This window comes from Mercenaria mercenaria, chromosome 10 (genome assembly GCF_021730395.1).
Source record: "Mercenaria mercenaria strain notata chromosome 10, MADL_Memer_1, whole genome shotgun sequence".
Lineage (NCBI taxonomy): Eukaryota > Metazoa > Mollusca > Bivalvia > Venerida > Veneridae > Mercenaria > Mercenaria mercenaria.
Window position 1 is genome coordinate 20,394,398 of NC_069370.1, and position 27,613 is coordinate 20,422,010.

The following is a 27,613-nucleotide window of genomic DNA, read 5'->3' on the forward strand; positions in this document are numbered from 1 at the left end:
GCGCACCAACACAGTATAGGTTATATGGCGCCAACCAGGACTACAAATTTTGGTTCCACATCTCATTTACATCGAAATAAAATCTGGAGGTATGGAATCAAAATTTACATATTGCCTAGACGTTGAAACCTTTCGATATGCTGTTAACAACTCATAATCTTAAGAAATACATGTTGTTCTGGTAAGAAGTGTAGGTGTAGTCTTCAATGTCACAGGAGTTCAATATCTTAAATATCTTTTTAAAAAGCAATGGTAGTGGTAACGTATTTTAAAGTGTGTTACGGAAAAATATCATACTCTCTGAAAGTAAAGAAGTATATTGTATTATTATAGTACAAAATAAGTAATATTAATCATGTTTCTGGAATATATTCTGAATAATTGATGCAATAAAACAAAGTTGTTGAAATGGTAACGTAACATGTGTAATATATGTTACATTTTTATTTTTCCTTTAATAAAGTGTTAATTATATGTCTGCAAACATTATAGACCACATAAAAATTGGTTTTTCATTGACAACAATTAATTATATCATTTTATTCAGTTTTAGGGGTTTCAGAATTTTATTCGTTGTTTGTGACACTGGTTCATTTTATAAAAATTAGCTGAACATATCCAGTTTTGAGTAAACAAAAGTGCCATAAAAGTAACAAAATAATATATCACAAAACACTGAGAGACTTTAAGACCAGAACAAAACTGATTAGTATATTTAAATTGATTTGAAACTTAGAAAATGTTATTTTTTAACAAAACTTTGTTATTTTTTAATATTCTCATTAATATTCATGAATATGCAAATTAGTTAATTAATATTAAAATGCTGCTATTTAAAGACCAATGTCCTAGCTCTATTTTGACACCATTTTTATTGTTTTATCACTAAAACTGACCAAGATATGACTGATTATCATCTATATGGTCGTCATTTTCAAAAATGAAAGGTTGCCATGGAAACAGTGAAATCATAATATAGTTCAAAAGAGTTTTTTCATGGGAACATTTTTTATTTTGAAAGAGTTGGTCTTGCCAAACAATTTGGTACCTATGAAAAAAAAAGTCTAGGGGTGGGGGTGCATGGTAGACCTATTTGGCCCCCGTACTACCCTGAATTCCTGAAAATAAGCCGGTTTTGAAAATATGCTGGTCTCGAAAATAAGCCACCATTTCAGTACAGGCAAAAAGGACTCATAAATTAGCCGCACTCAAAAACAAAGCCGTCCATTTTTTTTTTTGTATTCTTTTTTTTTTTTGTCTCAGAAATAGTATCAATGATCTTGTTAGGACACCATATAAGATAGCAAAAGTTACCAACCTGTACATAGCAGATTTATTTCTACATATAATAGCAATAAAACATACTTTAGAATGAAAGCCACTTAAAACATTGCAAGTGATTATCACGTATTGTGTCAGCTATTCATTCCCGTTGGGCGATTGAATCATAGGTGTATTTCGAGGGGTTAAAGCCAGAACGGTATAAGTCCACGTTTTACTGAAAATCACTTTTTTAGACTTTTTAATACCTTTTTTAAAGCTCCTTCTTTTGCCCTTATCTCTGGCACCATATAAGGTATAAAACCTAAGATATCAAAGGGAACCATATCGCAATAAGTGCTTATCATCAGTATTGTTGTATGCCAGAACGTTATAAGCGCATTAACATGAAAACCAGAAGGATTTAAGTGCACTTAGTTCCTTCTGGCGGTATACATTTTGATATATTATGTAAGGTAAAAAATGTGCCAAAACGATACAAGTGCACTTAAACCATTCTAGAAGTAACAAATTATGTTAATAATTAAAGGCGCAAATGAAATATGATCACTTAATACATTCTGGAATTAACACCTTTGGTTAATTAGGAAAGAAAATACTTTCAGAACTTGTATCCACAAGGTATATAATTGTTAATTGTAAATGGAAAGTAATATTTTTATTAAGGTTTATGTTATAATCACATGAAAACTTATATTGTTCCCTGCTAAAATGGTGAAAACTCCAGATTTAACAGTATTCTTCCATATTCGTATATATTAAATAGTTTGGCAAAGAAAAGTATTAAAACTATGAGAGGGAATTATAAAAGGAGGTAAACAATCAGTTTTTTGTCAAGCTTGTGCAGTGAACAGAAAACAAAGGGTTGACAGAACAGATGACAAAACCGTTGAGACCGTTTAATCAGGAACATAGTAAAATGAAAACCAGAGATAAAAAAAAAAAATAAAACAAATTGAGCACAAAACAAAACCAACCATCTGCAGTCAAAGTAGTTTTACTGATTCCATGTTTCATTGTCAACCAAGTTTATTACATGTATAAAAAGAAAATTAGGTTGCTACAATTTGTTTTTCTTCTCTTTGCCCAATTTAAGTTCAACATGAAAATTGTGGAAAATATCTGAAGAATAAGGAATAAAGAAACTCTTGTGAACTTTGATGTTGGCATACATGTACATAAAATAATTTACTAGTACAGTAATGCATATGTTTTTTCATTGTGATTGTTGTGAAGGTGTGAATTGTTGCTGTAACATTAAAGTGGGGAACAATAAAAATTGATTATTATTTTTACAGAATTTCCATTTAGTGACAATAGTGTTTAGTTGGTATAATTCAACATCAATTAGTGAGGCATGACTTATCCGCTATCCTCCGTCTTTACCCCAGATTGTTAACTGAGCTAAAAGTTCAGACACACTTCAATGCATAAAGTTGATCTATATGTTTGTCAGAAAATACTGTTGTTTATTTAATAACACTGATAATAATTTTAATGAAAACAATTAGAGAAATATTATTCAGTTTGTTTAATTTTAAATTTCACTTCCACCATTTCAGTTTATCAGTTGTTAAAACTCAAAGTTCTATTTTGTTGAATTTTGGATATAAAATAGTTTAATATAATACTTAAAGTTAGTTCATTGATTATTTTCACTTTATCAAAATAGGAACCACACAATTCTTTAAATATTAACTGAAAAGTTACCCTTGTTGATATTTTCTTCAGTAGAGGGTATTCTAATCAAGGGGATTTTGATAGCCCCGACATTTTCAAGAAGGGGATAATGATACCCCTGCTATTTTTAAAGAGGGGAATATGATACCCCTGCAAAAGTATGAATGGGATTTTGTAACATACTGTCTTTTTTCAGAGAAGGGAATTTTGATCACGGAGATTTTTTATATACACATGGCATGCAAAAGAAAAATACAATAACATAGTTTTAAGTAAGCGAACTTATGCAAACGGATAATGACTGTAAATGGAGTAGTAGTATAAACAAGGAAATAGAAAAGCAAAGAAAGCAACTTCAGTAACTGTTACTGTATTCATACCCTGTCAGTTGGATAGAATTGTGAGAATGGCAAAAACAAAAAATCCTTGTGTTGTAGCACATTTACCAGTGAGAATTTCTTTCCATAAAGAGCATTGCAAAGTATGAAGTCCAAAAAAAAAAAAGCTTGGATAAAAAGGGACAGAAAAGTGGAAAAAAACAACTAAAAAGTTAAAATTTAAAGAAGGTAAACCTGCAAATGAATATGTTTAATACAGTTTCGATGACCTACATTTCCAATGTATAAAACTAAAATCAAGAAAAAAGCTTCTATAAAATCTGATTTACTGCCGATCCACAATGCAAAACTTTCCATTATACAAAAAAGAAAGAACTTCTTTAGCTTTGTTCTGATGGAACAACATCTTCAGAATTCCATCAGTATTTCAATAATATTCATTCTGAAAAAGCAGCCAGAAACTGCCTATCAGAACCAGACATGTTAAAAGTAAGTGATGAGTCTGATATTGAATAGTTATTATAAGTACAAGAGTTGTTTTGTTTTAAGAGGTACTATATAGAAAAAGATGGGAAAACGTTCTTTTACTAATATCTAGAATGGATTGTTGAAATTTTGTGTAGTGTAATTGTTATACAATTTTAAACATATTTTGTAATTTTATACACATTTTACTCAACATTTCTGTTTGTACTAAGTGCACATATTTCCTTAGTCTTTGTAAATCATGTCATAAGATTTAATAGTTTTGTTATAAGTGCACTTGTGACAGTATGGCATCGAATAAAACCAGCATTATTGCAATTTTTTAGAGAACTAAGTGCACTTAACACATTTGAACCCTCGAATTATTTTCCATTTTGTTGTATGCCAGATTGAGTTAAGTACAATTTTAACTATAAACCAATTTAATTTATGAGTAGTCCTTTTATATTCTTCATACATTGTAACAACATTATTGACTATAATATAACCAAATCTTACCTAAATATTCTGATTCAGTAAAAAGTTTTATGTGTCTAAAACCTTCTTTTGCGTTTTTCTCCACTATTTGAAAAATGGACTTATACCGTTCTGGCTTTAACCCCTCGATTTGTTTGTTAGGCTAGACAAAATTTTTAATGGGTAATTATCTGTTAGCCTCGGATTACTGTCATTAAGAAATTGTAACAAATCAGGTATGTAAGAAGTATAATTATTGATAGATGTCGATGTTTTTACTAAAAACGTAAACAATATGACATCCGTATCTGCGGTATTTTGGTACTCGAAAATACGCCGGGTTTTAAACCGGATTTATGTACTCAAAAGTTCGCCGGACTCAAAACTAAGCCGGTCTCGAAAATAAGCCACCAAATCCTTACGAAAAATTAAAATAAGCCGCGGCTTATTTTCGGGATTTCAGGCTATTACAATTTTGTTATTATTTGAAAAACAAACCTAAGAAACCTTTTTATTTTATGCTTTTCAAGGAAATACTGAAATTTATCAGTGAAATAAAATTGATATTTTCACTGTTTGAACAGTGAAAATATCATTTTTATTTTTCACTGATACGGAACTACACTTGAATGCAAAATAATATGAATTATGAATAATAGAAAATTCCATGCAAAATATACTTCAGTAAAGATATAGATGTACATAAATATTTAAAGGATCATTAAGTCATAAGTTTCATTATTACGGAATCTAAAAGAAGTCTAAAAACTAAGAACTATTTGACAGTTATACACCATAAATTATGACGTCCTGATTCGATGCACGTGACGCTGTGTGGGTGAAATGGCAAACCATTGAAAATACATAAAATAAAAAGAAAATGTCTTTGTCTCGATGTAAGATCGAAATATATTTCACTCGTGAACATTATAATTTACATTTTCACTCGTGGCTGCGCCACTCGTAAAAATATCTAATTATAGTGTTCACTCGGTGAAATATATTTCGATCTTACACTGAAACAAACAAATATCCTCTATATCGAGTTCATTGATATATTGACTGGCATTTAACTACTTGTTAAATGTTTGATGTTTCAAAATAGATCTATATACTTAGCTTGAAATGCTACAACACTCAGTAACAAAATAAGACGCGTTCCCTATTAACTGACACAAAACAACGAGAACGAACTCGATGGGCTGTGGTCTCTTTCACGAAATTCCACCAGTTTCATTCTAAGCTCCCAACTGTGAACTTTTAAAATACATTCCTTTCGTATACTGTTATTTTCAATCGTGAATACAATCTCATTACATAACTATCATATTTTCTGCTCTGTATCCAGAAATAGGCGAATATTCAAACTGACTCTAATTAAGATTATTTTCATATTTCATCACTCACACTGTGAAAATATAAAATCTATATTTTCACACTGTGAGAGATATAGCTCCACCCCCTCATTACATTGTGTATGAATTTTAAATCATTTGCTTCAAACAGGATGAAAATTGTAGTCACACTTTGTTCTTTATAGTTTATTTCTCGATTCAAATCATTTTACTTAACGAGAATTTCATAACGTTATGCAGCAAAAAAATAAAATAAAATGGAACTTTATGTTGTATGCGTCTTAATAACGTCACAGCACATCTGACGTCATGTCTGTTTACGCGCGTCTGTTTCCCGCGCTGAGATTAAAAATAGTTGCAAAATGCAAATTTCAACGTAATTGAGCATAAAATAAAAAGAAAATTTGTTTGTTTTTCGTGAATATGGAATATATCTCACCTCGAAGTGAAAAAAATTTCACATTCTCAGTGAGATATATTCCATATTCACTCAAAACAAACAGATATCCTCTATATTGTAAGAAAAATACAGTGTCACGCTACAGCTGCTAAAACCAGAAAATTTAATTTGTTGTGCTTTCTTTAAACGCAATGACGATATTTCCATTCACAGACATAGATTTTCCTGCGCTTTCGTGAATTTAGATTAGATTGATCGATAAGCGTTTTCTTTTCTTTCTATAGCTGATGCCTAATTCACATTTGATACGGGCGCCGTGCGATAATTCCTTGCGGATATTAGGGCATTGTAGATGGCAGCGGGCTACGGCGTATGTGTTCACATTATATACGAGCGTCGTGCTATTTCTTGTACAGGCTGTCTGGGAAGGCCGGGTGAAATCCGTATGGACGCTGAGCGGAGATTATACGGAAATCGTGCAATTTAAGTGCAGTTACTGTGCTGTCTCCGCAAGCTTCCCAACGAAATCATACGACGCCCGTACTGCTTCTTCTGTGCATCAGTGGCTGCGCGGAGAAGATAACGGCGACGGTACAAGTCTGGACGGCAGTTTAGGTGCTTATAAATTCTGGGGGTCAGTCTGTCTACCATCTCCAGAAACATGGTTGTCTCGATTCTGAGGAAAGCTTAGAAGTCCCCATGGGATTCCCGCATCAACTCCTGCCTGCATCAGGGTGTCGCAGTGTACCAGGGTGGCCCGTCTCAGCAGCAAGGGCTTCACGCACACCGTCCTCTTCCTGTGCCTCTGTCAGGCTGTTTGTAGGTGCAGATTGGAATATCCGGCCTCGAGGGTAACTGTTTAGGCGGTATCGAGGCTCCAGCCGAGTTACCACCTAAACAGTTACCCGAGAGCCGGATATTTCCGTCTGCACCTATGACCAGTGACAGAATCTTTTTCATGCATACCAATTTCAAGAAATATAATAGACATAAAATCAATTGAATGGCTTTCTGTTTAGAACTATTTCTCATAGCAGCGTATTTAAACAAAGCGTGGGAAACCAACGTCCGTAAATAGGAAAGACGTCATGACGTTTCAAAGACAAATAACAATGTTTAGTTCCGGTTTTGTTTTAACAGTTGCAGCGTAACGTTATGAATTTTTGATAAAATAACGTTTTTTGAATCGAGAAATATACTATAAGGAACAAAGAGGAACTATCAAGGTATTGCATTTTTATTCCGTATTTTAAAATAAAATATAAATTACTACAAAAATCTTTTACATATATGTAGCTCGTCATACGTCATTTACACCACGAGAGTCATCTTACACACTGGAGTGTAAGATGGATTTTTCCAGCACCGGTAGAATTACCGGAAATCCCCGTCTGGTATACAAGAAAAAGAATGAAAGCATGTTGGAGATAGCCAATATTTATAACCATCTGAAAAAGTGTTTGCGGTAATGATGCTGCCGCTAAATGGATGCTGCGCGATGATTGCTTAATATCCGCAGCTGTTCGAGGGCCGTGCGAAGGTCCCATATGTCTACAATCTCCGTACCATTTCTTATAGGCAACATGTCCACGAAAAAGTACATTGGCTGCACGATCAGCGAAATGCCTCCTAAAGATGCCCGTGCAGGGATTGTGCAATGCCATCTGCGACACGTCTACGAGCTACATGCTTTCGATTTTTCTAATTTGCATAATTTTTCACTTAACAAAATCGTAGAGGCTGTGGAGCCCGTGAATCCGTACGAAAATCGCACTGTCGACTTCTGCACGGAAAGGAGAACACAAGCAGTCTACGGGCTCCGCAGACGCATCGTAGGTCAAATGTGAACTAGGAATTACTTGCTAAATATTCTCATCTGTGTACATATACATTTTGTACATGTAATTATTCTTTGTATCATAGACTATGACTTTTAGAAAGTCCAGAGCATTACTTTATGCGAAAATGATTATGTATAGCTATATACCTTTTCACAATAGTGGAATCAAATATATAAAAAAATGACAGTTTAAGTTCACATTTATTTTCTAATAAATGGTACAATGTAAACTTTGTTTCATAAACAACAATGGCCTTATTCTATGCAAATATTTAAAAAAAAACAACAGTGTGTCTTTCTTGATATTAGGCCTAATTTTGTATTAGTATCATTATCTTAACTTACTGACTACAAATAAATTAACTGAACTTAAAAGACTTTATGTACTAGATCTATTCAAAGAAAAAAAACAGCGAAAATGAGTCACATATCTACCCATCAGACAGCTTTCAAATACACGCCAAATCACATGAAATGACTCCTTGATTTAAAAATTTTCTGGGGGAGGCCCCTCATACCCCAACCTGCACCCCCTCCCGCACCTACCCACACTCGTCGTTTCACGACTCGTACTCGCACTTCCTCAGAGACATTCTGGTTACGCCTATTTATTAGGATATGTTTTTGAATGCTTAACTTATAATCACTTTCTAATGAGAGCTGTAAAAGGGGCGAATCAATACATTTGAAATATCAATATATTAAAAAAGTACATATAGAATAAAATTTAATTATGTTATGAACATATTGACAACTACATGCCATTCAAAAATAGCATGCATTTTTATACAAATTGACACTGTGTGTCATTCAGCCCCAAAATTCCGCTATACTTATTACTTTGTTTCCAGTTTTTTCATCCTCTAATTCTACAATGATTTCTGAGCCACCTAGTGACATTGTTAGACTGACTTTACGTCCGGGTAAATCGTCTGGTTCTTCAAATTGTATTTGCATTGTTCCTATTTTGAAGCATCCTTTGTCATCTACATATGCAGGATTTTTCTCTTCAGAAATGAAAATATCAAAATAAATACCAGTTTGTTTCTTGTCGACAGTTGAACAATCTTGTTTTACTTGTGTTTCAGCTGGCGTCACGCTCAACCCCTTTTCTATCAATTTATAAAAAATGTCGTCACAGCGGTCACCTGCATCAGTCTTTATGCGTTTGCTCTCTGAATGTTTACCATTTACAATTGGCAGGCTCATACCTATACCATATGTATACCTAAGTATCCTCTCGGTTATTGTCAAAGGATTGTGGCCAAAAATCAAGGCTCCCCTTAACACAGCAGATGACGCCTCTTGTGGAAGCACAATATGGATTCCTGGAAGTGCTGATTTGATTGCACGTCTCAATAAAGGAGACTCCGAATATCCACCAGCCATGAGTATGGCTCTGACGTCTGCCATTCTTTCATCGCTCATCAGTTTTTGTACATGCTTAACTGTCTGTTGTATTGAGTCTTCAAATAACTTTTCTACTGTAGAATGTGATATTTTCAACTTGTCTCTTTTCAGCTCTACTGTTTTGCCATATTTTGAAGCTACTATCGCATCTTTGATATTCATTTTTCTCTCCTTTTCCGTCTCAAATAAATCAACAAGCGACACCGGGAAATGCATAATTACGTTTTTTTAATTCAAAGTCTCGACTAAGATGAAGCCAGTCTTCCGTTTCCGAATGTTTGAAAGTATCAAACAAAGTCTCGCCAACTAGGTCAATGAGAAAGTTTTCAAACGCTTTATCTACCATGGTTCCTCCCCAGTCACCTCCATTTGCTGCTCTAACTTCTCTTAAAGTGTATTGACTTTGAACTTCATGGACCGTGATATCAATCGTTCCCCCTGTAGAAATTAGATAAACAAGGTAAAACAGCAACAGCAAATTAACGTCCCCTATCGGTCTAAAGTTAAAGACATATCTCTATGTGCTCTAAAACAATATGGGTCCCTGAAACAAAAACTATGTCGGACATCCCTATCTCCTCGCCAAAGTAAGTAAATCGTATAAAGATGGTCAAAAAGACTTTGTTTTGAAAACTAAATTGTAAGCATATCAGTTACCAAAGGGAGGAGCGTTATAAAAAATGTTGCGTTCAATATGTATGCAATATGTTATAACAACTGCAGTTGCTTAACTGTCCTAATGAATTCCTTTGCAAAGTTTCAAGTGCATTTCTAAATAAAGATAATACAAGAAATAAAATCACTAGAGTTATGGTTCTTGTACACTGCACTTCCTCTCATTGTTCTCTGTCATTGTGACACGGTTTAAGACGTTGTAGGATCATTTATTTTACAGTTCAGATTTCCTTATGCTATGATAGCCTCTGTTATCGTGTGAAGTTTTTGACAATATGCGTTTAATAGCTTTGGAGTTATGATCCGGACAAAAGTGTTATGAGTACTTGAAAAAGGGAAATAATTCAAAACGTAAGGAAGGCAGCGTTGTGGTTCTTGTAAATAGCCGTTATGTCATTGACATGCACTTTATCAAATGGAATTAAATGCAAAGTTCCAGAGTTTAGCTGAGCAGAGCAACTATGGCCTTATGTATGAAATTAATAACATTGCTTTACCTCCAGCATCGAGAACCATGTACTTTGATCCAGTCGGGAATTCGGATATCGTCAAACTACCATCAGTAACAGTTGTATTTACAGGAAGGTGTCGACAGTATAACGAGACAGTTTCTGGTTCAAGGACTATTGTCAGTCTTTCTGTAGTTATATCAGCCTGGATTAAATAAAAGTGATTATTACAATTTTATTATCATTTAAAACACAAAAGTATAAGATATTATATTGTTATGTCGTGTTCAATCATATTACAATGACTGGCATTTGACTTAATGTTATAGTTTGTTTGTTTGTTTTGGTTTTAACGACGTTTTTCAACGGTATTTCAGTCATTTATAGGCGGGCAGTTAGCCTAACCATTTTCCTAGTATTGGCGCATCAGAATGAGACCAAACTTATTTGACTGGTTTACAAATACTTTTCGCCGCTTCGCCAACATTTTCTTCGTGCTTGAAGTAGCACACTTATTTACATTAAGAAAGCGCTGCAGCGCTCGTTAATCATCTGGAAAAGTTACTACTTCCATTTAAACAACGTCATTTATTGAATTTCCTGAATAATGTATGCACACATCTATTGAATGCGATGATAAGAATGTTTGTTCAGCAAGCTCTTGTTGAATGAACTACTATAGTTTTCACAAAAGATAAGCAAGTTTTTGATGAGGTAATAGAAAGATATTCGTCAAATACGGAGAATACCTTTACTGCAGCCTGTCTCATAAACTGTTTTGCAAGATCAGACCATATTGCTGGCACTGTGAGCACCCAGTGGATGTCTGTCTTCATTATCATCCCAGTCAGGCGCTGATTGACAACAACCTTCATATCGTCGACCATAAACTTGATAGACATTGCAAATACATCTATAGCCGGAAGTTCCTTTCCCATTTCATCTGCGACTTTGGTTTCTTTCGTAAGATGCTTTGACAGAGTTTTGAAAAAAATGAAGCAAACCAGATATTTTTATACATGTAACTGTAGAAGGATACAAAATGCCAAACTATAATAAAGGGGAATGTTAAAAGGAAGAATGATTATTGATAGACATATTGATAAGCATAGGTAGTGGTTTATAGTTCGGTATAATAAGATGTGTACTTTTATCAAGGTTGTGTGATGCATAGACAAAGTATATGATTATACACATGATTATCCGAATATCTTGCACAGCACAGTCAAAACGTGGGCTTAGCTGTTTGTTTTTTGCCTAAAAAATCTTAACTTTTCACAGGTGCTTCGTTCTTGTTTTCTTTATGGAATAACATCCGTCCACAGAATACGTTGATGAATAACAGAATTAGGAACAGAACCTGTAAATATTACTTCGAAATAAGAAACATCACAAATAGTTCTAAAATCCATTGGTGGGTATAGGGGTTATTATAGAGAGGATACGTGACAAATCTAGAAGTGCCAATGGCCTTACAGCCACGAGCCAGATAAAATAAGAATCGATTGATAGATGGCAGGTGGACGGACGCAACTTAGGTCTACATTGTATATCTAAAGAAGTGTGGACAACAATCTGTACCGAGCTACATTTTTCATAAGTATTAATATATGTTAATTTATGCACGTATCATTAATATTACCTTCCCAAGTGCGCCGAAAAGTAGCACTTTGAACCTTCTAAAAATTATAGTAATTCTTGTGCTCATTTTTTTCGGCCAATTCAAAGTATTGATTTTCTGCATCATAACAAAACGCTTGAAAAGTTTTTCCATCTGGGTTTACCAGCAAACAAGTAGGTGTCTTGACTGTTACTAGATTTCCTGTACCGGAATGCCAATGTTTAACGTCGGCTTTGGTAGGATCTTTTTCATAATCAGTTCCAAATGAAAATGCCCAGCCTGAATATGTTGTTCCAAAACCTATAGCCGCGACAATCAAGCGCTGAAATATAGAAAATAGTGTCTTAGGTGCTAAATGTTTTGCACACGATACCTTATGCAAAAGTTGCAATTTACACCTAATCTCATGCACATGTATATTGTTTACTAATCTAATTAATAAATTATCAGTTATTATTTTCCTTTATACTTTTTAATATAATTCGATACAACGTTTATGTTTTATTTGTTTGTTTCTAGTTCAACGCCGTTTTTCAACAGTATTTCAGTTATGTACCGTAGGGACTTACCATAAGCCTTCTTTACACAAGAAAAGCAGTCTGTTTATATAGTGAAATTCTTGAGTGAATACCGTTTGTTAATCCTAATCATGTCGATGTAATATCGGTGTAAAGGAAAAGTAACCTATCTATGTTAAATATTATGCATGATAACACAGTCATGCCTCTAACAGTCCTGAAATTGATTTCTTTGAGTTTCTACTATTTCTAGATATTTTCCCATACTTTGACTCGTATATATGGGTAGTAGAGATTGTTCTCTTTCCAGCAGTAGTATTTCAACATATTTTTACTTGCGAAATTCTGTGGATTTTCACTTTTTAAAAATATTGTCTGTTGACAAAGTTCACCACAGAAAATGTCATGCTTTCTCCAGGGCATTAACCTATTTGATCTTTACATAGTTTTCTATTCAGATTGCTAATCTATGTGGCAATTATGCATGCTTTTTCCTAGAGGTAAAAAGTGCATAGTTTGCATGAGGTTCTAGGTCAATAGCCACCTAAGCCCACAATAAAGTCTTAGCGGAGTTATCTCCATTTTTTCCCAAATATTTTACCCGGGATCATTTTATTCAGCTCATATAATTCTTTTTCAGAAAATGATATTTTAATATTTTTTTCAGTCTACGTACTTTGGTGCAGTTAACTACACATATATCTAAATAGATGGTTCCTACTTGAAGTTTGTATTTTTAGTTACACTGCCTATATAACGGCGGGCAGTTAACCTAACCAGTGTTTCTGGATTCTGTACCAGTACATACATGTTCTCCGCAAGTAACTGCCAACTTCCCCACATGAATCAGAGATAAAGAAAGAATGATTTCAGACACAATGCCTTTTATCAAATCGTCGAGGAGAACATACGCCTCGTCCAGGGCTCGTACTCACGACCCCGCGATCCGTAGATGTGCGCTCTCTCTACTGAGCTAAGTGAGTGGGCCGATTAAGTTTTAAGTTTGAATATTAGGTGTAAAATTAAAAAGAAATTTGCAAGGAATGTTCGTGTTATGACATGTAAACGCAGTCTATCGTTTGAAAATACAATTTATTAATTAGCCATAAAACATGTTATTGGTACCTTTACGCAAAAACACGTTTGTTGTTTTTACTTTCTTCTTTATCGGTGTGTTACAGTCGGTTAAAAGCTAGAAAGTTACTCAGCATCTCGTAATATATTTCTCCAACTTGTTTGTACGTGAATCACACGAGGAAGATTTATAACCATTTACAACTAGTTTCGTTTTAGAATGAAAAACACCGAGGTCGCCGAAGATAAGAGGTAGTTTGTTTGTAAGTTTATGGAAGAGTATATATAAAAAGCAGTCTTTAACTCAAATTTTCAGACGGGTACCCTTTTTCCAGACAATTTGGAGATGCTGCTACTAAGACTGTTCATGGAATGATTTGAAAAGGGAAAAATGCGAAAATTCGTTTCAAACACATAAAGTGAAAATAAAATAATTCTATAGAATTTATTAAAGTATTTCGGTGGGGAGCGTTAATAAAGTATACTGCGAAGAGAAAAGATAATGAAAACAAAAAGTAAATACAAACCTTAAGAATATCTTAAATAAATTTTGGGTTGTAGGGTGGGCAGGGGTGTACTCGTTTTCTACAGTCCTCGAGTTAAAACATACCTATATTAAACTATGACCATCGAACCTTGGTTTACTCAATTTGATCATGTCGGAAATACATTTTCACGAAAAAGATCATCCCCTAGCTCTGCTACTTAAGTTTCAAATGACTTGACGGGGAGAATAAAATTCTCGAGTTATCCAGGTCTATATTAAGACAAGAGCTCCGCCAAGCGGGGCAATATAGCCAAGCGGGGCAATATAAGCCCGAAGGGTTATATCAGAGGATGAAGGAAGCAGAATATAAAGCAAACCCAAAATTTCAAAGATATCTGAAAATACATTTTTGATGGCGGTGGAGGATGAAGCAGATATGTGTGTGTGTTGACAGGATACTGAAGGTAAAGAAACAAACTAAATGAAAACAAACAATTTAGGGGGAAGGTTGGAGGTGTTGGGGTGTGGCGGGGATAGGGCGTTGGGTAATACCAGTGGGGGTGACGTAGATTATTGCAGTGACAGGATAGAAAAGGGCAAGAAACTAGATAATATTCTTTTCATTTCTTTTTGGGGAGGGGATGGTGGTGGGGGTGGGTGATTGGTAGTAGTTCGGGAGAGGGAGCAGGGTGCGTGCGTGCGTGCGCGTGCGTGTGTGTGCGGTGTTTGTGACGGGATACTAAAGATTAAGAAACTAAATTAATTTTTAGGGGCTTATGGGGGAATGGAAGTGAGTAGGGAATGTAGATCGTTGCAGTCAGCACATCCTCTCATCATCTTTTGCCTAAAGTTCAAGTTTCAATTCCACACTTTTTAAATTATGTTCTGGACACAAAATATGACTGACAGATTTGACCTTGCTGTAACTTTGACCTTTGACCTACCACCAGGGTTGGTTCAAGCACTCTGTACATCGTCTCATTGCAACCTATCCATATCTCAAATCTGAAGTCAATACCTTGAATTGTTAATAAGATATGATCCCGACACGAAATATGACCTTTGAGCTCAATTTGTGGCCTTGACATTTAACCTACAGAGCCAATTCATGTGCTATGCGCATCGTTTTATCTCCACTTACCTAAGTGCAAAGTTTGAAGTCAATACCTTGCATGATTATTTAGTCATGCTCCGGGCACGAAATATGATGGTTAATTTTGACATTTTAGCTCTATGTATAACTTGAGCCGGTTTAAGTGTTTTCCAAAACGGGCGTATAAACAGGGTTGAGATTTATATGTCAATCTTAACGTTAATATCGAGGTGGAATTTAATCCATCAGCCTATAATATCCGTATCCGGATTCCGTAATACCAAAACCAACGCAAGCTCTTTTTTTGTGTTATCCTTGGTACATGTATTGATAATATAGCATCTACAATTGCACTTTATTATGTTGACATTGAATTTGTATTCGTTTTATGATATACTCGTATTGTTTATTTTACAGCAATAAATTCTATCTCTCTGTCTATTTACATAGTTTTGGTTTGCATTTACCAAAATTAGGTATTGTTTAATGCTTAGTTTCGTATGAGAAAGATCTGATAACAATGATTATTACATACTCGTTTCTATTCCCCGTTAAGTTACACTGGTACCGGAAACGTCAATATTTTTCCATACACTGACGCCTGAATTTCATATCGGGTGTGTGACGTAATTCAGTGCGTGTTGTTGCACTATTGTTTTCTATTTAGTTCAGTATTGTCAATCCTATTCAGGCTATTGAACAAATTTATGATATTTACATTATATTTATACGTGAACATGCATATGTAATAAAAAAGGTTATTATCTTTGCATCGGGAAATATGCACTCGTTCTTCAGCGGAAGAATATTGCGCTCCTAAAGTCGCGCAATATTTCCGCTGAAGAACTCGTGCATATTTCCCGATACAAAGCTAATAACCTATAATTATTCTCAGGCACAATATGTGGGTAGACGCATTTATATATAAAAAAACGTGTCAAAATGCGGATGCAGAAGACATGCGCGCTTTGGTCACATGTGAAGTAGTTGTACCCTAATGCCCTTTGTCGATGCGCGTCTGATAAATTATACAGTGGATCTCGTTGTATATTGTGACTCAATGTTTCAATGACCCAAATATATTGAAACATTTTATCTTCTGTTACTGTTGATCTAAACTTGTGTCTAAAGTACGAAACCCTCCAGTGTGTTCTTGAGTTAAGATTTCTTCAGCTCAACGTTGTAAGTATCTAAACATTCAAGTAGCATAATTCTTTTTGCTATGTATCTTTGTACTGAAGTAATTTGATGAAAAAACTTGGAATTGAAAGTTGAGTTGTTGTTAAAAACGTTAATGAATATTGGCGAAGTATCGTGTTAGAGCGATCGAGCTATTGAGGTACACATTTCCAAGATATATAGAAATCTATACGAAAAATAGTTGGGACCTTTTAAATTAATATCCGGAGTTCTCAAGTTATTTATCCTCGAGTTACCGGTGCTTGCCTGTAGTTTGTGCGTTAAAAAAATGTCACGATTTCTGCCAGTAAAATTGAACGGTGTGATAAATTATGATTTTTAAATGATCATCTTTGTAATATGTAGTATAGATTTGCAAAAAAGAATATATTAACGCTGAAATATACATCTCATGTCGACTAATTTTCAACATTTTCAAGGGGAGACATCGCAATCCCAACCCGCTGGAAGATGGAAACCCTCTCCCCTACATACCACACACACTCGCAGGTTCTTCGCTAGGCCGCTTATATCTAACAGTAATGGTTATTTCAAACAGGAACTACAGGAAATTATAAGAAACGTTTCTTGTATTTTTTATTTTGTATTTATAGTAACATGAAAGATACGAGTCACTCTGTTGTAAATATACTTGCATTTTAGAAACGAAATATTTACAAACAAGAGCGCCGCCAAGCGGGGCAATATACGCCCGAAGGCTTACATCATAGGATGGGAGCAAAATTTTAAGAACTTGACTGTTGTAGCCCCAAAGGACTAGAACAACAAAAGGAAAACTTCAAAAAACAAATCTAAGTCCACAAAAAAAATATTCAAAGTCTACAAAAAAATCTTTATCATGTACAGGTATGTAAAAATACACCTTAAAATTAGAGGTACCATCCATGTTGTAAAACAGAAAAGTGGTCTCGGTTTTTCCCTACGGCCAATAATAAAAAAGTTTCAAAATAAGCTATTTATAGTAACATAAAAGGGAAGTAATTCAAAAAGAAATTTATTGTAAGTACAAAAAAGAGATCTGCCAAATAAAAACAAGAGCACTGCAATGCAGAGTAATATACACAAAGCAAAGTCATATATGACCTTTGACCCTTAAGTGTGACCTTGACCTTGAAGCGAGTCATCCGGAGCATGCACTCTGCACATCGTTACAATGTGGTGAATATTTCTGCCAAGTTTCTTTCAAATCCTTCTAGCAGTTCAAGAGTTACAGAGCTGACACAAAATTGCTAACGGACAGACGGACACCAGCGTCATAACATAATACGTCCCTTCGGGCGTATAACACATCGTTACAATGTGGTGAACATTTCTGCCAAGTTTCTTTGAAATCCTTCTAGCAGTTCAAGAGTTACAGAGCGGACACGAAACAAACTTATATGACTTTTGACCCCTAAGTGTGACCTTGACCTTGAAGCAAGTCATCCGGAACATGCGCTTTGCATGTCGTCTTGGTGTGGTGAACATTTGTGTCAAGTTTCTTTGAAATCCTTCAAGGGGTTCAAGAGTTACAGAGTGGACACGAAACAAACTGATATGACCTTTGACTCCTAAGTGTGACCTTGACCTTGAAGTGAGACATCCAAAACATGCGCTCTGCACATCGTCTCGGTGTGGTGAACATTTGTGTAAAGTTTCCTTGAAATCCTTCAAGGGGTTCAAGAATTACAGAGCGGACACAAAATTGCTAACGGACAGACGGACAGACAGACAGACGGACACCAGCGTCATAACATAATACGTCCCTTCGGGCGTATAAAAACTATTAAATTGTAATAATTTATTGAATATTTGTTAAGACCGTAATCGTACCACCTTTATTTAGTATGTTAAGTTTAATGTCCTTTGAAAGTTCTTTACAAATAATAGACACCGAGATTCAGTTGACAGTCTATTTGGCAGTTTTGTCCGACTGCCCAATACTACATATATTATATTTATTGAAACAAAAGTTATCGAAATGGTGACATTAAAAAGACATAGGCCATATTTATTCGGAAAAGACGAAATCAGAGCCAAACAATTGCGTAACAAAAATACTTCGTTCTGTAGTAGTGGATTTCTCTCCGGGCATTATTTCAGGCATGGACGGGCACCTTGCACAGACCCTCCACAAGTCAGCTGAATGATAAATTGAGCTGGGTACAAACCCCACAGGAGGGAAATGTGGGTAGGCAAAAGATTCGAAGTAAGCAGAGGCTCCTGTTATAATGTAAAAACTTTAGTGTCGGCGGTAAAGAATAAGGTCGGTCTGGCTAGTGAAAATAAATAACTTTTTTGGCATTATTGTTAATAACAAATACTACAAATATTGCCAAGTATTTAGTTAGATTTTCACATTTAAAAAATTCCCCCAACTTCTGTCTTGTCTTGGCATACGCAGTTTTATCAACTCATTTTCCAATTAAACTTTTCTAAGGAAGTGTGAATATTTTTACATTAACTTACCCACAAATAATATTGAAAATATACGTTTATAATTTGTCTCGGATAGTTTTGGTGAGATCTTGTTATCTTCCCAATTCCGATAAAATTGGTAAAATTTGTTAAAATCAAAAAGCAACTAAAGTATCAATTTACATAAATACAGATCCTACATAATTCAGTCCTTAATCTAAGATTATATGAAACAATATTTTAATTATAATTCTAATTAATAATGTTACTATTCTATTCAAATTATCCGCATTCAGACATTTAAAATAAAATGCCATATTTTGTTTCTTTCATTTACAACTTACTATCTATTTTTTACATAATTTCCATTTCAAAAATTATATTTTATTTAAAATAACTTAGATGTAGTTTTCATTGGCATATCTGGTACTAATATTCAAATACTTATGACAGTAAATGCCTTTGCAAACTAAAATTTAAAAGTCCTTAAGATTTTGATTATCTTTACAAAGATTTAAAGTGTATACTAGTATAAAGCATGAACAAAACAAAACGTATTAAAAAACTATTCAGACAGGTTTTTAAAGTACTCAGTTATAACTTTTTATAATTTCTAATACGAGCTGTAAAAAGGAGAATACAACCGAAACATCAGTATATAATGTTATGTTATTAACATATTGAAACCTATGCGTCATTCAAAAATAACATGAGTTTTATGCAAATTGTCACTGATTGTCATTCAGCCCCAAAACTCAGTTGTATTTATTATTTTGTTTCCCGTCTTTACTTCCTCTAATTCCATTATAATTTCTGTGCCACCAAGTAACATTGTTAAACTGACTTTATGTCTGGGTAAATCATCTGGTTCTTCAAATTTTATTCGGATTGTTCCGATTTTAGTACATCCTTTGCCATCTACATATGTAGAAGTTTGTTCTTCAGAAATGAAAATATCAAAACGCATACCAATTTGTTTCTTGTTAGCAGTGTAAAAATATCTTTTAACTTGTGTTTCACCTGGCATCACTCTCAGATCTTTTCCAATCAGTTTGTCAAAAAAGCCGACACATAAGTCACCTGCATCAGTCTTCACGTGTTTGCTTTCCTGATGTTTTCCCTCCACAAATGGTTTTTCCACATTTACACCATATATACTTAAGTACCCTCTCGGTTACTGTCGCGGGATTGTGGCCGAAAATCAAGGCTCCCCTCAACACAGCAGTTAACGCTTCTTGTGGAATCACTTCATGGATTCCTGGAAGTGGAATCACTTCATGGATTCCTGGAAGTGCTGATTTGATTGCACGTTGCAATAAAGGAGACTTTCAGTATCCACCCACCATGAGTATGGCTTTGATGCCTGCCATTCTTTCGTCGCTCATCAGTTTTTGTACATGCATAACTATCTGTTGTATTGAGTCCTCAAATAGCTTTAGAATGTGATATTTTTAACTTGTCTCTTTTCAGTCAGTCTACTGTTTTACCATATTTTGAAGCTACTATTGCATCTTTAACACTCATTTTTCTCTCTTTTTCCGTCTAAAATAGATCAAATAAGCGACACCGGAAATGCACGATTACGTTTCCCTCTGATTGTGTTCCAGTTGCTTGTTTTTTCAATTCAAAGTCTCGACTAAGATGAAGCCAATCGATCGTTTCTGAATGTTTAAAATTATTAAACACATTTTCACCAACTATGTCAATGAGAAAGTTTTTAAACGCTTTATCAACCATGGTTCCTCCCCAGTCACCTCCATTTACAGCTCTGACTTCTCTTAAGGTATATTGACTTTGAACTTCATGAACTGTGATATCAATCGTTCCCCCTGTAGGAGCAAGATAAACAAGGTACTTGAGTGTTGCACAGCAATACAATGTCACCTAACTGTATGCGGTTAAAGATCTATCTCTTTGTCTTTTAACTAAGAACATTATGGAAGAAATGTCACGTTTGACGTGGTCATTCTCCGCCAACGCAAATATTTCGTGTAAAAGGTGGTCAAAAAGAGAAAATATTTTAAATTGATGAATCATAGGCATATAAGTTAGAGAAGAAAAGAGCGTTATCAAAAGTTTATATACATAGCATTTCCTTAATTGTACTTTACCATGATCGTAGAGTTTAAATAAATTTCTTTTCACAGTTGCAAGTAAATTTACTAAATGTAAATAATTTAAGAAGTAATAAAAGTGTATGTTTTACTAAGCAACTAAGGCCGTATCTTTAAAGAATGTAAGACGAAAAGCATCCAATATGTAAAATACTGGACTGTATTTTACATATTGGATCGTTTAAGGCTTATATCTTACTTAGACAGATATAATCCGTATTACAATAGCGAATCGCAAAGCAGTGTTGTACTCGTCTATTTTTCATATACAGTTGATTGTTTGTTAATCCCTTGCAACGAGCGGTAGGGGATAATAGGAATGGTCTCGTCCGTCCTTCCGTTCGTCCGTAACGTATTGTGTCCGCTCTGCATCTCTTAAACCTCTTGAAGGATTTTCATGAAACATGTGTCAAATGATTACCTAATCAAGACGATGTGCAGAAATCCTAAACCCCTTCAAGCATTTTCATGGGTCAAATGATCACCCCATCAAGCCGATGTGCAGAACTCATGAGTCAGCCATGTTAGCTCAAGGTCAAGGTCACAACTCAAGATCAAATGTTTGAGCCTTCCATCTTGTGGTCGCTCTGTATATTATATACCCCTTCAAGGATTTTCAAATTCATTGATATCGTCATACATGGAGTTTCGTGTCAGTTTACTTCCTAACTACTCGGACTAACAGGTAAAATGACCTGGAAATATTCCCGTCATTTAGTAATAGGTTTATAGATAAGAATTCAATTGACACAATGTCTGAAGGAACATCGTAAAAATTTATGATATTGGATATCAATTAAAGAAAGAGTTCACATGACAGAAATACGAAACTGGAATAACATGCGAAAATTAAATATACAAAACAAGAAAAATAAAAAGAAAATCAATCCAATGACCACTTCTTTTACATTTTACAGAAATTTTAAAAATCCATCTATCCATTGAATTACATATTTGAATGAAGTATAAAACAAACGGGGTAAACATATAATTTACGAATTCACTGCAACGTTTCCCACTTGATAATGACGACAGTTATAACAGTCATTTTTTAATGAAAATTCCGTTTGGATATAACGCGATCTCAGTCATAGCTTACTTGTCGGTCTAACAGAGGTTCAGCACGATCCTTACAAATGCAAACATCTATAATGTAACAATTATATCATATGTTGCAAGAAAAGCAAAATATACATGTGTAGTAGAATATGTTTGTATTCCTACCAGCGTCTATGCATTAAATATATCATAATAAGCAACAGAAAAAAATTAATACAATCACTGGCTACTGTTTTGGTGGCTTCAATGCTCAAGAACAAATCGGTAGAACCACAATTACAATGATGAGAAAAAGAAGCGCCTCATTCAAACTCATTGTACAATATTTTGTTAGCCATGATTCAAAATTATAAAAGAACAATTCTATTCGCAAATCTGATGATTTAATAGAATATTGATGTTAACTAAGCAGCATGTCATGGTTGCATAATTCTCCAAATCTTGAATTTTAATAGACTGCTCAGAGGAATTTCACTGAGACAGTAAGTAGCACATGTGAACATCTCTATTGGTAACGTTAGCAGCAAGACTCGCCCCATGGACCCGCACCATTACGTAGCAAATATCGTGGTATTCTGGCCCACTCTGGTGCAGCGAGGCTATCAGTCCCTTGACGTTGGCAGACTGCGGTTGACGCTGACGTAACCGCAGTCCAAGGTAATCTCAGACGTGTTCAATCGGATTGCAGTCAAGTGAGCATGCCGGCCAATGCAAAACATCAATTTTGCTCGTCTGTAAAAAGTTCCTGGTGACACGTGCAATGTGAGGTCGCACGTTATCATGTTATCGTTTTGGCTGCCCCATCGTAAGGATTGTGCTGCATTAGTCAAACGAAACGCAGTATTGTCGAACATGGGACGATAAAACGTGTAGCGACTTCTTCTTATGTTCGACTATATTCAAGCATGGCCAAACCATGAATTTAACAATGGGCAGAATAAATTCGTACTAGTTTCGGTTGGCTGCGTTTGTTGGTTAAAGTACATGTACATTTCTGACATTGCTCGTCAAATTTAAGCTATGTCACGAAAATAACGCCAACTTTCGTCAGTATATTTTGTCGTTTTATGCCGATCGGAGAAAAAGCAGGATTTTAAAGTATTTTAAAGTATTTAAAAGTGATTTCAAATAGAAGTTGATAATTTGTTGTATATAGTTATGTAATCTAATTACCAGAAAATGATACTTAAATTTTCAAAATACCAGATTATTTCAAACAACAGTAAATTCTTCTTATCCAACATGTTTAGGTCCGATATGTTGTTAGCTTTTCTAAGGGCTTTGGAACCTATCTATCGTTGTGAATTGAAGATTCTGTCATGCCAACTCCTCACAAAGAAGTTTTGTTCAGAAGTTTAATTCTGTACGAGTATTTTTGGAATTCCATATTTGTGATTGCAACTACCTCAAATGAACGTAAAATTTTAGTACATCCGGTATTTGTAGAAATTTGAATTCATGCAAACTAACACTTTCATATGAGCTACTGACAGTGCTAACGGTACAAACATAAAATCACTGTCACGAAAACAGCTGATGAAAGTATAGTCCTAATTTGTATAGAACGCGTGGGACAGTTTTTGAGTAATTACGGTTTTTATGTCACGTGGTATAAGTCGCATGGACAAACTCGTGACCTATCTAGTATATACCCTCGCTCGCTGCGCTCGGGTATATATCGAATAGATATGGTCACTCGTTGTCCATCCTAACATATTGTTTTTATGACATTACCAATAGAGAAGTGAGTGCATTGACGTAAAACATTAATAAATTAAATTGGTTTTATTTATTTTACCGCATTTAATAACAGTTGCAACATGAGTATAAAGTACTGACCATTTAACGCATGCAAATCTTCTCGTATTTCTCGCCTTCCTATTACTAAATCATTATTAGCCCGTTATTCTCGTGTTGCTGTTAGTTGTGTCAACACATGTGTTTAAATTGTGTTAACTCATACACAAACTATTAAATAGAAAAGAGTACAAGTTCACAAATAGTATGACAAAAGTAAAGTTCATGTAACTGTATGTGTTTAAAAACCGGTGCACCTTATTTGCAGATATTTTTTTCTTTTCAAATAGGCAGTCTGAACAAATTTGAGCAAATGTTTCAGACCTAAGATATGAAGGCAGTTTGATGCATAAAGAGTGCTATTATATACGTTTATGTTTTACACATTTACGGCATGTCAGACGTTTCATAAACGCATAATTAATAAGGTTGTTGTTTCAGGTATAAAACATGTTCATATTCATATGTTCATGCTAGGGCAACCGGACCCATTATCAATTGGAATGCTCTTACAGTTGTACAGAGACTACGTATGTGCAGAGAGCTATAAAAATAAATAGACTGGTAAGTTGAAAGGCATATAGAGCGAATCTCACCAACATCTCGTGGGAACTGAATGAGATCTCGTTTTACCGGTGTATGAAACAGAAAATAGAAGGGTTAAAATTATGTGTCGTGAAAATCATTCTACCAGATCGTTTGTTTACAATGTTAATGGTGTTTTTGTTGATGTTGTTAGTATTTTCTACACGGGGAAGGAATGAAGTTATGATTCGAATTCTGAGAAATCAACAATGGTCGTTTGAAAATTTGATCCGATTCGGTCGGCCGTATCGCCAGTGTAATACTTTTATAAGCGTCTGTTGATTTGATCAAGTGTGACCCAAGTCAGCAAAGCGCTTCAATAGATAACGCCGGTTAACGCGGTGATACGAGACTATGCGAGATTATCTCCTGTTGCGATTCTGAGTATTTTATACTTCTTTGGTTTGTGCAATTCGTATACAATGAGCGTATTACAACAACTGGTGTTTCAAATTGGCAAATTGGATAAGAAGGACATAGAATAGTCATTTAGACTTTTAAATTAGAAAGCGGTAGTTAGAAATTTGACAGACATTCCATAGAAAACCTATCTATATGTTTCACAGTATTTGTCTTAAAAGTACATTGAACTTATATCTGAACTTAACCTGTAATCAGTACATTTAAACAAACATAACGGCATATACATCTTATGGATAATGCTAAAAATCCTCACAGTGTTCAAAACAAAAGTACAATTTGTAGGCATTTGCATGAACATTCCGAAACGTGTATGAATGTCATCAACGAGTGCTATACATGTTCAGCTATTGTTTTATGATAAGTTTAGTTTTCCATCATATACGAATAAGTTCGGAATTTTGAACGTTGGGTTGTGATGACTGTCTTAAGTTACTGTCATTTTTGTGTCGATGTTATATAAAATGCCCCCACCGAACGGCAAACATAAACTGCTTATATAGTGCATTTTAGAGCCAAAAAGACATGAAAAAGATTATTACATGGCAAACGGTTCTAATCAGACACCGATTCCGGCACCGTGACGGCGCAATAAGACATGTGAAAACACGTGAACATAAAATTGGCGCGAAAATACACAGAGGCGGGAAGTTAAGATATTAATCTTTAGCGATGCAATTATAATTTAACAATTCATGCATATACTTCACAATGTGCATATATAATTTTCTGTAATCGATAAAATTAATATTTTGATAACTATCGCGAAGCGAATATTTCGCCACACTCCCACCAACAAATGATTGTACAAATAGTATGCAATACACAATATACTATTAACACTACTTACAGATTGAAATTTTCTTTAAGTAATACATTATGCAATAGTATTTTTACCTACTTAAAATTTTTCAGCTTTCAAAATGTCAAACAACTTTAAAACAGTTCCACTACCAGAAACCACTTCTGCCCTACCATCGACCGCAACGTTAATGACGTAAGCATCGTCACAGACGTCAACGTTTCCAACATCTACGTTAACACACACGGCATCACCACTGACGTCATCATCATTTACATCCTCAAAAGGTTGAACATTACAGCTGTTCCCTACATCAACACCAATGGCATCATCCCTGTCATCGGCAACAAGCGCGTTAACATCATCATGAACTTCAACATTACCACAATTGACATAGTTAGTGGCGCACGACACCGACGGTCCAGAATCCGTTTCATCAACAGCGTCGAGGAGGACGTCGGCAACATCGGCACCTTCCAAAACATTAGATATAGATAGTGAGTCAATATCATTGTACAGCAATGTTTAACTGAACTGACTTTCTTGCTTTGAAAGTTGTTTGAAAATGTCCTCATCATATCTGATGTCCTCGTAATATCCTGATAAAACGTTAAATGTTGACGGTTTACACTTTTCTACTTTCTTGGCAAGGGATTTTGTAACATGTTTGTCCATTTCATGCATTTTTCTTAAATGAGTAATAACGTAACTTCTGCGTAACCGAGATTCACAGTTTTTGTCAGCACTTTGAGTAATACTTTGGGATCCAATATTGATGTCGGACTGTAAAACACCACTGTGTAATAGTTCTACATGAGTTTTGGCAATCCGAAGGTGAGTAAACATTTCTCTTTTAGGCAAAAGAATTGGAAATCGACGATCCAACGCATCTTGATATTTTTTCTTTGAATGTGTTTTAACCACATATTTTCGACTTCTTGTACAACCACTTTAAATACACTTTCAATACACCCATTTTCACAATCTTTTTCCTTTAGTTCTCGAATGAATCTCAAACACAGTATTGAAACACGTATAAGTTTCGTTACAGACAAAAACGGTCAAAATCTATACCCAGTGGGCTGCTTCCAGTGTCTATCATTTTGTGTCATTATTTTAGAGAAGTTTGGGTGGTTTCTCTTAATTTCTTTGGTTTGACTCTTCTGATTCAAAATTCTTTGCCTCCTGATCACACACTTTATTCTCAAAGTGTGGCCAGTTTGTTTCAGGCTTCAACAACCACTCTGGGCCATTCCACTATAATTCTTGATCAAGTAAATTTGCCAATTTTGATCCTCTTGAAGCGATCTCAGCTGGGTTTTCTGTCGTTGGTACATAAAAAACCAGAATGTCCGAGTGTAGTTTCAGTGAGTTTATCCTGTTTTTTTACAAACACTAATAATGGCTTTGTTGTTTGTAGCCCATGAACCACACACTGCGAATCCGTCCACAAATGCGAACTGCTTATAGTCTGACACAACCGTTCCTTAACAAAGTTTAAACATCGGAATCCTATAACGACCGCTAGAAGTTTGAGTCTTGGAAAGGTCATCATCTTCACCGGTGCTAATCGTGCTTTGGCAAACACAATGTTCAAAACAATTCCTTCGTCATACGTTTGATGCAAATAAACCACACATGCATATGAGTTTTATGAGGCATCACAAAAACACCGAGTCGGTTGGTGTGGGTTGATGGCCCATGCCAACATATTTTTGGATACAACACTTGCCGATATTTTTAAAATCAGACTCAAATGCTCTCCATGTTTCTTGATCTTGGTCACACAGAGGATCATCCCATTTCAGGTTTTTATTCAAGAACGTCTGCAACAACAGTCCCAGGGGATTGAACACAGATGCCAATCGCTTTAGCACAAAACGTTAAGTTACTTCTACATTATCACTTTGTGGCATCGCTTGGAAAGACAGTGTATCTTCTTTTATCCTCTGCACATTACACTTTCAATGCCGCAACATTCGCTGCTTTGTCGTTGCATTCAATAGCTGTATTCACCTCGTTACTATTAGAATTCCACTCTCTAAGATTCAATGAACACTCCTCGTTGAATATATG

General features: G+C 35.0%; 1 protein-coding gene across 3 annotated transcripts in view; it reads right to left on the reverse strand.

Annotated features, from left to right (window-relative positions):
* The window catches only part of LOC123559700 (heat shock 70 kDa protein 12B-like), an 88,992-nt gene that overhangs the window by 40,489 nt on the left and 20,890 nt on the right, over positions 1-27,613 (reverse strand). For 2 of the 3 annotated variants that reach the window (XM_053552442.1, XM_053552440.1), the window contains exon 3: positions 11,120-11,341. In XM_053552442.1, the coding sequence (XP_053408417.1) occupies positions 11,120-11,341 (222 nt within the window). Of the gene's footprint in view, positions 1-11,119; positions 11,342-12,012; positions 12,047-27,613 lie in introns of all 3 variants that reach the window. The other variant, XM_053552441.1, reaches the window with a different exon arrangement.